The 13824-nt window shown below is 41.1% G+C and overlaps 1 protein-coding gene and 1 pseudogene across 1 annotated transcript in view; both read right to left on the bottom strand.

The window, feature by feature from the left end:
• Positions 1-7098, bottom strand: part of LOC109468113 (leucine-rich repeat-containing protein 40-like) — a 36210-nt gene extending 29112 nt beyond the window's left edge. Inside the window, exons 1-2 of the mRNA XM_019766358.1 lie at positions 6757-7098; positions 1-164 (exon numbers count right to left, since the gene is read on the bottom strand). Coding sequence (XP_019621917.1) covers positions 1-164; positions 6757-6913 — 321 coding nt within the window. The 5' untranslated portion in view covers positions 6914-7098. The remainder of the gene's footprint in view (positions 165-6756) is intronic.
• A 1442-nt stretch (positions 7099-8540) lies between these two features.
• On the bottom strand, positions 8541-12067 carry LOC109468130 (annotated as a pseudogene).
• Between the last annotated feature and the right edge of the window lie 1757 nt (positions 12068-13824).

Genomic DNA, 13824 nt, shown 5'->3' with positions numbered 1-13824 from the left:
AAGGCTGGCAGTTGGTTGAGTCGGGGAGAGTTGGGAGAGTTTGTTGGAAGCGAGGATGAGTTTAGTCAGGTCCACCTGCTCCCACCAGCGGTCCTCTCCGTCAAACGTCACGTTCTTGGCCTCCTCGGGGACATCAAGGTTAATTCTCCACACTGTGTCCGGCACTGGGGAGAAAATAACACAGTTCTGAGGAGGTATTCAGTGTGCAAAATACTTGGTTGCCCGGTTGCCCAGGGCAACCAAATTTTAATGGGGCATTTATTTTGAACCTAGGTAGCCCAGTGTGCTACCTGAATTTTAAGAATGCCCCCCCCCCCCAAATCATGCCACTTGGCTTGCATCACTCATCATCATAGCTTATCGCCAATCCACTCCAGCCAGTTCCGCGCTGCTTCATTGGCCTCCTGGAGATCTGTGTCTGTGCAGGTAGGACCAAGCCTGCAGCCGTGCCGTGCTTGCATCACTGTATCCGGAAGATGCTTTTTAATTTTAGGTATTAATGGATATTACTAGTATTAACTAAAGGCTGTTAGAAATATTGTCAAAGGCTTATGTACTAATGTTTGAGGAAAGTAGTAACTTATAGGTGGGGCAACCTAAAATTCTGATGGGCAACCTAATTTTTGCCGTAGGTTGCCCACTAGGCAACCTGCTTCAAAAAAGTATTTTGTACACTGGTATTTAACAAAAACACCCCTGCAGGTCCAGGAACAGAAGATAGGGGGCCCAGTGTAACACCACTGGTGAAACTTCGAGTACTTGACGATAATATCCTTTGACTCAACAAACACAGCCATGGCAGAATTTCTCACAAATCCAAAACTTGACATTCTGCTGCAGTACAATAGATAGTCACTAGGAGTCCCATATTGTTTGCTTTTCAACATAAACCCATTTCACCAATTGATTGAGTTATGCTGAACACTGTAACACAGTCGGCCTGAAATCCTTTTTCTGTCAATTACCTACAGCCAGTGCACTGGTGCAGGCAACATTGAAAATTACCTGCACCAAACAAGTTACTCCTGCACCACTCAGAATTCTTTGGTCCCCGGGGTGGCGGGCTTGGACAGGTTTGAGTCGTTTGACTGTATAGATTATACTAAAAACTGTTCAGAAACCATTATCATTTAATATGTCTTCTAAGTTCTATACTTCATAAAATATATACTGTAGGATGTTGACAGTAAATAATGCAGAAAATTAGATATTGATATATACATATGTTAACGTTACATATTAATATATACATGCACCCAGCATATGGACCAGTGCAAGTTAACATAGCTTTGCTTAGCTTAGCTTAGCTTAGGCGGTCCTTCGATTTCGAAGATTTGACATGACCTTCATGGCTCACTCATCAGGTGATGACACCAATTTGAAAATAACACACAAACATGACAAAGAAATACAGGTGATTTGGTCATTTATATCAATTTCAACTAATCTCCCTGCTGCCTAATCCCAGGTCACAATTCACATTTATGTGTCAAAGGCTAACTCAGCAGGGGAGGTTAAAGGGCAATATGGGGGCAATAAATTTTTCATAATATTCCCATTATAGTTTAGAAATTGGTCTGGTTATAATGAAACTGAGCTGTAATTATGTAACATGAAAGCAGATATTTCAGACTTCAGGGAAGTATTGTCAAAAAATGGGTCATCATAAATGAAATATACAATGGAACAACTGTAAAGATTGTACTACAATGTGCCACATGTAGGGGGTTAAGGACAGGAACTATATGTGTATGCGGAGGGTCAATTATCAGGGCTGGAAATACTGGGTGCATGTGCACCTCAATTTTGGAAATGGTCAGACATTTCAGCTAGTATCCACTACTCTCATCTGCCGAATAAACATACCCCCCGGAATAAACGTACCCCGCGGACAAATCTTCAAAATCAAATAAACATACCCCCGGAATAAACGTACACCCCGGAAAATTACCAAAGTTGACGGGTAACCTGTGTCTCTTGTACTAAAATGCGCCCTTACTGATATCTGCACAAATCTTTAACTGTTATTTGCAATTAGGAATTTAAATAGACAAAAAAAAAAGAGCATTTAATATTTCGTATTTTGATAAGCACCACCCATGACAATAGAACATTCAGACGAATGTATGCACGCGGTGATTGCAAAAACCGGCCCGAAAATGACAAGTTTCTCGCCACAATACGCGTTTATAAACGTCTTCACGTCGATGATTTGTCAATTTTTTTCACACGAAGTTGAAAAAAATTACTGGTTTTCAAAAAATTAATACACGTACTGTGCAAAATAAGAACGTACTGGGTGGATGTTTGGGCCCCAAAAAATAAACGTACCCGTATGTTTATTTGGCAGATGAGAGTACCTTTTATCAGTGACTGACGAAAGCTAGTGGATACTACCTGAAATGTCTGACCGTTTCTAAAATCATATCCAGCTGCTTAAGTAACTGCTTTTTGGCGAAACTTACAGTTACATATTAATAATAAACTGTATAATTTCAGAGACCTTCAAATAAGGCTTTGATATATTGGTAGCCTTTCAAGACAAGTGAACATTATAGCAATAACCTCCCTGGGGACAATTATTAACTCAATATCAGACATGATTTCTCAAGCAGACAGAACATCCTTGACACAGTAACACATACATGTAACAATTGACATGGGCTGCTTAGCAATTAAGTGTCTGATAAAAATGTACACAAAATAAATTTGTCATGTAGTATGAAAAACATGCATAATTTTCCTAATTTCATGAATGCAATGCTTGCACAGGGTCCTACTAGTAACGTTATAACAGGGCTCCAAATTCATTTTTGGGAATAGGTGCACTGGTGCACCCAACCTAAAAAATTGGGTGCACCAAAATTTTTTTGGGTGCACCAAATACTAGTATGTCAGCAAAAACTAATTATGTTTTATTTCTAAAGAAAAATACTACGACAATGATTTTATAATTTTGCTGACACTTGGATGTTACGAATATGTTGTATACTACTTTGTATTTAACATCATCTAAACCAAGATATTATTTGGGTGCACGGGTGCACCCACACAAAAATGGGTGCACGGCTCCAAATTTGGGTGGACTTTAAAGGTGCATATATATGCATGCACCCAGTATTTCGAGTCCTGTATTACATGTACATAATTGTCACTATATAGCTGACCTCAGAATATAAATACATATTTATTGCAATACTTTGCATATGTATCACTGAAAATAATGATTGATGATGGGGGTAAGGTTTATTATGAGGTTAAATTTCCTGACTGTTATTTAATTATATAAGCTGGGTCTTGATCATTTTGGTTCTATGTAATTTGTACATGTACGTAGTGACAAAAAATAAGAAAACAAAAATCATTGAGTTCTAAAAATATATACAATCACTGTTCAAGACTATTCCCATTCATAATCATCAAGTCACTTCAGAATTTACTGTATGATCCTAATTATAAGTAGAACTTACTTCATATGTTGCAAAACATTACAAAAATGTGTGATGTGTGAATGAGACAGTATGTGAAAATATAATTAACCCAGTATAATATTCTTGTACATGTACAAATGTATAAGGTATATGAGCTGATAACCCACATAAATATATTCATTATTGCAGCTTTGACTAGAGTACAAACATGTACTTTACTGTGATGGTCATTAATTTTTCTAGCTACATTATATTCATATCCAAATGTGCCTGGATCCTCTTCTGTTTGTCACCTGTTATACATATTTTTTGTAATTTTGAAACATCATAAGCAGACCATATAGTTGGGTATACATCTAGGTGAGGTCTCCAATTATCCATTTAAAAAACAACATAAAGTCTTTCATAATGAATATATTATGTACATCACTACATGTATATACCAGTACATAAAAACATAATTATGAAAGACTGCATAAGTGTAATAAGAGACTCGGTGATCTAGTAGAACAAAAAAAAAAGTGATATTCTGGGTGTTTTTAAAAGCCGACTACTACATCCACAGGCACATCGTTTTTATGTCAGTAATTGGCCATGGCAGAGTCCTCATCACCAATTCATACAGGCACTGCTGGAGGCCTGACATCAGACCGCATAATCAGGCACTGTACATGTACATTCAACACTCCACACCAGGGATGGTCTGCATCCAAAACAGCTCTTTCAAATTAAGGCCATAGCAAGTAAATTTTATGGATGACATCCTCCACAGACTCCAAATCTAATGCGACAGGGTGAAAAAAAAAACAAGGCGGGCCAAAAAAAACTTCTAAGGTTCCTACATTTTTAAATTTTTACTCAATCATTGTACAAATGGTTTTGATTCAGTGGGAATATCACATACATGTATACACAGCCAGCATCCCATCACTGCATCAAAGCTAACATTTACATTAACTCAATGCCTTTTCTTGTCTCCTCTCTTGTAATCTACCATCCACATTGGGCAGGGATTGAAATACTGGGTGCATGATTGTGCACCTTAGTGCACCCAAAATTGGATTGGTGCACCCAATTTTTGACTGTGGGTGTACCGGTGCACCTAAATAATTTTGTAGTATTAAGTACGGTAAAGGTACAAAACACTGCAATTCCAACATTGCTGTGATGGAATAAAATGATAAAAAAATCTTTGATGCACTGACTTAGAAATTGTTGAGATAAAATTAGATTTACTTCAGTTTTTAAAGCCAGAAAATGTGTCGGCGCAGTGCCGACATCGCGTTACCCACCAACTTCCGGATCCCGACTACAACACTGGACAAGAGATCTCTAACGTTAATCTTTCTCGTTCCCCAGTTTCTTGATAGTCATGTGACCAACACATCGCGAACTCGCTTCCGGAACTTTCCGACGCTTTTTGGGAGTTACCTCGGGGGCGTGTCATGTGACAAAATGTTGTTTTCGTGCATTTTTCGCTTGACTTCAATAATCTTCGAGGTCACATCGTCAAAACCCGGGTGTCGACAAAATTCGGCCATGAAATTCGTGGATGACAAAGCAAAACAAATACGTCGAGACAGACTTCGCTTCTACGGTTCCTTCAGCCGAGGTCCGATCGTGATGACGAGGTGCACCAGTGGTTAGGTGCACCAGTGCACCTAATCAAAAAAATGAATTTCGATCCCTGTTGTGGCATGGTAACAGACATCTTTACCCATTTTCGGCATGTTGACCACCGTCAGAGGGCAACGAAGTTCTTGTTTTTTTCTTCCGCTGATGTCATCCATAAAAATTACTTGCTGTGGCCTAAACATCTAAAAAATATATCAGTTTTCCTGTACTAGAAAATTTTGTGCATACTGAAAATTATTCTTGAAAGTCATAACTTAGGGATATTTGAAACTACATAAATATATTATATGAAGAGTTGATATTTTTGTCATCACATCTCCTTAAACATCTGTTTCCTGTGATTTGAGATTGCATTGGTGGTTGAGCTTGCACAGGAAATGCCATACAAGCTCCGTCTGTAGATGTAATCTTTTCATTTCATTTGGCTAGTGATCAGATACTGTACATGTTAAATAAATCTTTTATTTTCATTATTACTAATAACCTGTTATCAGAATGGCATTTATCAGATCTGTACTAGTGATATTGTACTTTATTTTATTCATACTACCTGCCAGGCTTTTAGCTAGGGGGTGTCCAGGGTGTCTTTTGGACGCCCTGTACTGAAAATAATAAGAAATTGGACGCCCTACTTTTTGGTTGGACACCCTAAAGACGCCTTATTTTTTCCACTCCCAACCCCTGCCATGCACACATGCCTCCCTTCAGCCTTTCTATAAATGCAAAAATGATGGTTTACTGAAGGAAAAAAACTTGAGAGCATTATGAATTTCAAAAAAGCCCCCCTAAAATCTTGCACTCAGCACGTCTTCACTGTGCATAGCATACAATAAAAAAAATGGACACCCACCAAAAAAATCCTAGCTAAAAGCCTGCTACCTGCACATCAATTATTCTAGGCTAAGGCCACACCAATTTAATTTCTTGGTTAACGGATTCGCCCGCTTCATTTTTTTCTGATTTGCAACACAAAAAAATCATAATCAACTGCAAAATGCTCATATTTTGCCCTGAACAGTTAAAAACAGGCCTTTTCTTCCTACTTGTTACAGTCATTCCATTTTTCAATGTAATGGTATCACTAAAAGTTAAAAATTAATTGTTTAAATTTTGAACCAGTCTGGTGTGTTGACTGCATTGTTTATGGCTACTATCGTACCATTAATTGGGCCATAATAGGATGGCTAGGCCTGTTTTTATTTTTATTTTTTTCGCCCGCCCGCTCCATTATTTTTCTAGAAAATCCGTTAACCAAGAAATTAAATTGGTGTGGCCTATAAGGGTCAAAGAAAGTGCAAGTTACTATAGTGTCATGTATAATTTGAACTGAGTGTTGAAGGGGCACTGTGAATATCGCAATTTATGCTTCATGATCACAAAGCTGGAACATGCTCAAGGGCTACGAGACTATGGGCATGATTCGTTTCAATACTCAAATTTCCAGCTGTTGCAATTGTTAATATTCTCGTGCTTGTCCCATGACAAGCGGGTCTGTTTAGTTTTCAGCCAGTGGACTTTGGTTTTGACAGATGTGTCCCGTCAGTCAAGTCTACCGGCTACTAGTGGGGAATTTGACAAGATTTTTAGGCTACAAAATTCGCTGTTTCGTAATTCCTATGGCACTGACATAAAGGCGATACACTTGTTATAAAACGTAAAATCTAGGTCAAAGTATCAGAGATCAACTCACCCTTTTCCAGACCCCGGTTTGACAAGTTGAGTTGTCCGCTCTTCCGGGCTTGTTTCAGCAGGGCGCCCGACACATTCGGCCCCGTGGGCTCGGGCTCAAACCCCGCCCGAGGGTTAAACCTCCCCCGCCTCCCTCGTCCTCGACCCAGTCTTGACATCGTTCCAGAAATCTACGCAAAACGTTCTTGCTTTTTGCAGCTAAACACGAAGAAAAATCACGAATTCTTAACATCCATTCAAACAGCCGTCACTTCGTCCGCCATTTTGAATAAGGCCCCAAGGGACTGCCTGTTCTAAAATAATATTTCATGCCTGATGTAATCGCTCTTATAGATTCATAAACATGACCCCTCAGGCACTACCGGATGCCATAAATCACAAAAAGACATTAGTGTGAATGCTTTGATGTTCAACTGATAGACGTCTTTTATATCTAAAACTTAATATAGTGTAAAAGACAATGGCATTGCTGCTGATATCATCAGGCCTCTGCAGGTGTATATGATGTCATGTATATAACAGGTGTATGATCTCTTGGGACAAGACTGCCAATTATATAAAAATATATTACAGGTAACACGTTAACGTTATAGAATTCGAACCTTTGGCTTTAAACAGTTTAACTAGTCTAGTTCCACGATCTCATGATGTTAACCTGACGAATTATAAATGTTCTCTGTTTAAAGTTAAAACTTTTTATGATAGTATAAATGTTCTCATTGCTTATGGAAATGAGATAATCATTTGCATGAATTAACATTTCTTGCATCATCATCTTCTCCGCTAGCCTGGTTACCAAACCTATTATAGCTCCCGAGTCCTACATCCTCTCCGCAAATATTTTGGAAAGGATGTTGGACTCGGGAGCTATAATAGGTTTGGTAAACAGGCTACTTCTCCGCTATGACAGTCTTATCAAAGAAGGCCATTCTACAAATAAGGTCCCGATTTTATATCATGTTTATTAAAATAATCTTCCTCTTATCATTTCAAGCATCACTTGAACAACCTACATACCAAGAATCGCGATGGTCCTTTATTCTTGTTCAAAAATCTTTCAACAAATGCCCCTGCAGTTCATGAACAAACTGCTAAGGGACGCAAACTCACGTCCCTTTTTCCTGAGCTTAAAAGCATCCAATTTCGCATGTCCAGATCAGAAGATGTCAAACCTGGAGATTATCCGCTCCAGTACCATCGCCGTTCTAGTATTTCATTATAACAAGACGTGCTTCCCATTAAGGTCCATCGCCCAAGCCCACTTACTAGTATGTTGTTTTTTGTGGTCCCGTCTCAGTGGTGACACCTGACGAGAGGCGATGGCACTGCAGTTTTGTAAAAATGGCGTGGTCACGGTGATGAGCGTGGCTGAGTAATGTTGGCGGAGGAAATTATTGTCTTAAAAAGCTACATAGCCCCCCTTGATTCCGACCCTTCCTCTTCAGGATAGCTGACTGCTCAGAACACGGGACCTCGCGGCGGCTTGGTTGGAAGTCCATAGCGGCCTCCGTCCCGTCTTAACGAAGGTTGATTATGGGCCTCGATGTTGATACTATAGTTTGATGTGAAAGAAAACTGTTTCTAACGTGGGCTCCCTGGTAAAGCCTGGGGGAACCTTGCTCCCGGTCTGCGACTTGGGGACAACTCACTGCTCGGACGGTGACAGGATCTACCGGCACACGTCCTTGGACGCCGCGCAAGCCCAATAGATTGGCTTTGATACACATTCAGACAGTAAAGAGGTATCTCTTGCAGAAATAAGAAAAACACGTCAGATACATCTAGAACAATTTAATGCTTCCTCTGTAACATGAATAAAAGCGGTTGGGAAGCTAGGTTTTATAAACATTTGCTTTTGTTAGTGTGATTACAAGATATTTTGCAAAATATATATGCTCTGGGAAACATCAGTTTTCCAGGGCTTTGGAAATAAACAGTGATCATGGTATTGCTTCACATTTTACCCCGTCAAAGGTCTTCACATTTTGTCAAATGTCAAACTTATACGCTTGTCTCGCGAACGATAAGAAGAACATTGCTGTCATCATGGTCCATTTTCTCGTCTGTGTCATTGGAAAGTGTTTTTCTAATCGTGCCCTCCGATACTGGCATGTCGAGGTTCTGCCGTTGCACGCTCTTTGTGCGATGGAACTCGAGCGCTGACGTCATCAAGCTGCTGAACAGGACACTACCCCCCGCGACGTAGAACGACACGTTGTAGTTACCAGTGACGTCATACAGATAACCTGCGGACCAATACAAAAAAAAAAATTATAGAAGGTATATAGTTGGCAGAAAAAAGTTAACTAACAATATCTCTTGACAACATCTTGCTTTTCGAATTTGTATTACAGGCATGTCTGTCATAAAAGCACAAAGTATGACTCTACCCAAGGAAAAGTCTTACCCAGCTTAAATGAGCTGATATCTTACAAAGTGGTTTGACATTACGACAGTTGAAGGTTACCTGCAAATGGCGGGCCGAGGAGCATAGAGAACCCGCGAACGCCAAAAGCTATCCCGACAGCACTCGCCAGTCTCTTCACTCCGCAGAACTCCGACAAAAACACCACCGTCTTCGTGGACAAGCACCCCATGAATAGTCCGATAAAAATGCAACAGATCACCATAGTTTGGTACGTCTGTGCAAAAGGCAAGAACACCAGACACAGCCCGAGACAGGCTGCAAACCACGAACCCACGAAGAAGAGGATACAGACCCAAGCTGAACAACCATCCGTACCCGATTCTAGCCAAGCAGTCGGCAATGCCAACCGCCGAGACCAGGAATGCAGCTTGCTGCGGCTCCATTCCCACGTTTCTGGCGTGTTTTACTAGATGAACAAACGGAATGCCAAACCCCACTATCAGAAACATCATGATGATGTTAAAAACAACGAAATACGGCATTTTGAACAAGGAGAGGTCCAGAGCAACGCACAGACGTGCCAGCTGTGGTCCACGGTTTGCATTCCTGGAAGTTGGTTCATCAGCTACGTGAGTGTTTTTCTCTTGCATGTCTGCTCTCAGGTTGATTGGTCGTAACAAGGCCCCGAACACGCAGCCTTGCAGGGAGACGCCTGCCACGATAAAGAGGGAACCCCTCCAGCCGTACTCGTCGATCAGTAACTGGAACACAGGAGGCAGAGCAAAGGCTCCGAGTCCGGATCCTGATATCCCAATGCCATTGGCAAGCGCCAGTCTTCTCTTGAAATATCTCCCCACCATGGTTATGCACGGCGTGTACATCAGCGAGATGCCGACACCTGGGGAGGAAAGAAGGAGAAACAAAGCATAGTTGACTGTCGGCAGGCAGATGATTCTGTAGTCGAATTTAGGCCTACAAAAAACTGTTTGTGTGGCAGGAGGGTCATCAGTATTCGAACACGTTCGAACATTCGACGCCCTAGAATGTCGTTTGGCGCGTTCGATCGAATGTTGTTCGACGCGTTTGAATGCTGTTCGACGCTTTCGAATGTTGTTCGACGCGTTTGAATGCTGTTCGACGCTTTCGAATGTTGTTCGACGCGTTCGAATGTCGTTCGACGCTTTCGAATGTCGTTCGATGCGTTCAAACATTGACGGAAATGCGATCATAACAGTAGATTGCACTGATATTTCTTTTTATTTGTGGACTCTTCCTTTAAGTTTGAACTTACCTGTGATGAACCCAGCCGTGAGGTTCATGACGGCCAGGCTGGTGACGCCCATGCTGGAGAGCAGACCTGTGGTGGCCAGCAGACTGCCCGTCATCACCACCGCCCTGCAGCCGAACACGTTAACCAGGGCGCCCGTTGGCACGGCTGGGGAAGATAGAGAACAAAATAGATAATCGTGTATGACGGTCACCCTCTGTGTGTACTGTCACTGTGTAATTCAGCAGACATATGATAAAGGAGAGTATGATTTGGATACTTACACCCAAAGAGCGTGACGGACCCCATGATGGAGCTAACCCAAGCTGTGGAGGCGGCGTCCTGGTCGAAAGACTCCTGGAAGTACGGGAAGAACACTCCGAACGACTTAAACGTCGCAACCACAAAAAAGTGCGACAGAAATGTGGCCAGGACGACGAACCAGCCCCAACCGCCGTCTGGCGGGTCTTCGTGGTACTGCACATTTCTCCTTTTGGCCATGTTTTAGATAGACCTGCAATTGTGGATTGCGTGATCACCTGTAAAGGACAGAGAACAAAGCAGTGATGAACAGGCACCAACCAGTCTCCTTGTGGTCTCGTTGAAAGCTATTGTGTTCCTACAAAACAAGGACTATTTTGCTGATTATATTTTACTACATACAAACTTTTTTGGTATTCAACAAACCCTTTCATATTAAATTGAGGCGAGGGGTCACCCAATCAAAGCGAGGTGTCACTGCATTCTTCACATTTAAGACGAATCGCCTGTTAGAGGAAGGAGTTAATTTTTTGTATGGGCTGTCGGGATTGCCACGTTTGCATTATTTCGCAATGCCTGCCCTGGCCGTAGGGCCTTTGCCCTAATGTGAGATGCAAAGTCCTTTTCCAGTTGTCAGAGAGCGGTGCAATCAGGGGGAGGTTGAAAAACCCGTAATGTATTGTGCATAGCACTTCTAACGTCTAACATAAGGTCGTATTCGTGCATATAAGGTTAACATCCCGACAGTGGTTTCAAAATATGTCGGAAAAATCCTCTAGCCTGGTTACCAAACCTATTATAGCTCCCGAGTCCTACATCCACTCCGCAAATAGGACCTATATGTGCGGAGAGGATGTAGGGCTCAAGAGCTATAATATATATAATATACTGTCTTACGTCGATGAAGGTTAGACATCCAGGTAATACGATACGCCAAAAAAAGTTACTCAAGCAACTGGATATGATTTTGAAAACGTCAGACGTTTCAGCTAGTAACCACTAGCTTTCGTCAGTGACTGAGAGACCAGAGGGGAAAGCAGGTTTATAAGTACAACCTGTTGATTGATATGCAAATAAAGTGAAGACAAATTTTTGGAAGTCGAAAAAGGAACAAAAGTCAGACAAGTCAAGACAAAATGATGCAAATTAGTCTGAAAACTCTCTTCCATCGTGCAGACAACATTGTCACTTCAGACCAAGCCAAAACGGACGAACAGCTTTAACTGACCGAGTAACTGTTTTTTGGCGTATACTGTCTTACTTTGTTGAGCACCCTGGGTCTTACTTCTGAATCAGCAAGCAGAGCTTAGTCGTTAATGTGCAGTTTCAGACGGCACTTCTGCTTGTAGGCGTTAGCCTTAGACAACAAGAACTGTGCCCCAGTTTATATAACCGGTTCTTTCATTAGACCCGTCGGACATGTCACATGGCGAGATAAATTTCTGGTCAAACACCAGACATGGGATAACTCAGGAAACATGATGAACAGTAGTTATATGACATGTAGGTATAAACCCACATGGAGGTTTTGTTCACTAGGATTTGTCACCAAAAGATAAGACTAGAGTTCCACGATCTCATACCTTCGCCAAATGATCTTAATCTTTATGACTAAGCAAAGACTATTCCCTCTGATTATGCAAATAGGATCCTTTTTTGCATGAATTATATCTGCTGATCATAGTCTCCACCCAATAGTTGCTGTTCTCGGCGTTCTGTTCGCCAATGTACTGCGCACAATTGTGGTCTATGTATAGTGTGGGAGCAATATCCAAACTACGGGTGGCATACCACAGTGCTTTAAAGTTGTTGTTTTGTGCTGGCAGGTATGCAAGTACAAGTTATCTGTTTGCTAAGAACCGGACAGACACGTTTGACGCTAAATGCCGTAAGGTTACCCGACAACAGACGGGATACGAATGAGTGGGCCTGTCGTCAGACAATGAGATTATCCATCTCCTTGTGCATTCTGATGCCTTCCGCCACAGTACGTTCTGGCGCCACAGTACGTTCTATCCTCCGTTAATACCAACCAGTTTGGACATATCTTTAAAGATCGTCTACAAAACACGTTTCTCTCTGGCTGGAGACAAGAAATTAAAAGTCTTACCAAACTCAATACCTACTGCAAGATTAAAACCCAATTCTGTTTGGAAAACTATCTTTTATCAATTCAAAACAAATCATTTAGAAACAGCATTACAAAACTTAGGATTAGTGCCCACTCTTTGCAAATTGAAAAAGGTCGCCACTGTAAGACACCAGCCAATGAGAGACTGTGTCCCACGTGATATAAAGGCGTTGAACACGAATTACATTTTATAACAGATTGCCCAACCTATGATGAAAACCGACGAAAATTGTTACAACATATTACAAGTAAGACCAATGTAACACTACCCCATACAAAGACAGAGATATTCTATATGTTACTATCATGCCCTGTCAACATTTCCACTTAGTAGGCCAATTTGTACACAATTCAATGACAAAACGAGAAAACGTAATTAATCCCTGACACAATTTATTACTACATAGTATTAATAGAGTTAGATTAGTATAATTAGTGTCTCTCTTTTGTTATACATTGTTTATGAAGCAGACCAGATTCCTATTACAGTCAGTAGAATTGTTAGATATTCTCAACACCACCATATGTGTATGTTAACACCACAAATTATGTATGTATATTGTATGTATGTATGTATGTATGTAAATTATGTATGAGCAATATCAAAGGGGCTAAGTAGGAAGCAACCTTGTCAGGTTCTTGTGCCATAAAGTAGAGAATTGGACATGGCACAATTTTTTTGGCAGTGCTTGCTCATAGCACCACTTACTGGTATTTACCATGATCTTTAAACTGCAGAATCTGATGTATCTTTGTGTCTGTGCTTCTTTCAAATAATCAAAGACTAAATAAGTACAGCTCTGAAAAGGCTCAGCAACGAGGCACTTAGGTTTGAATGCCTTACTAATAGGTTCAGAAAATCTGGAACCAAGGCCAGGGGACGTCTAAGGAAGAAGTGGATAGATACTGTGAAGAAAACCCTGAACAGGCATTGCCCTACGTTAACAACAGCCTCCAGACTCGCCGTCAGCCTCCAACTGTACCTCCCCATGACACCCAAGATGGTATAAGTGGTTGGATACACACAAACACTAATAGGTTC

This window comes from Branchiostoma belcheri, unplaced genomic scaffold (genome assembly GCF_001625305.1).
Source record: "Branchiostoma belcheri isolate BF01 breed outbred unplaced genomic scaffold, Haploidv18h27 scaffold192, whole genome shotgun sequence".
In the NCBI taxonomy this organism is placed as follows: domain Eukaryota; kingdom Metazoa; phylum Chordata; class Leptocardii; order Amphioxiformes; family Branchiostomatidae; genus Branchiostoma; species Branchiostoma belcheri.
The sequence above is the reverse complement of the archived record's forward strand: the minus strand, read 5'-3'. Positions and strand labels throughout refer to the sequence as shown.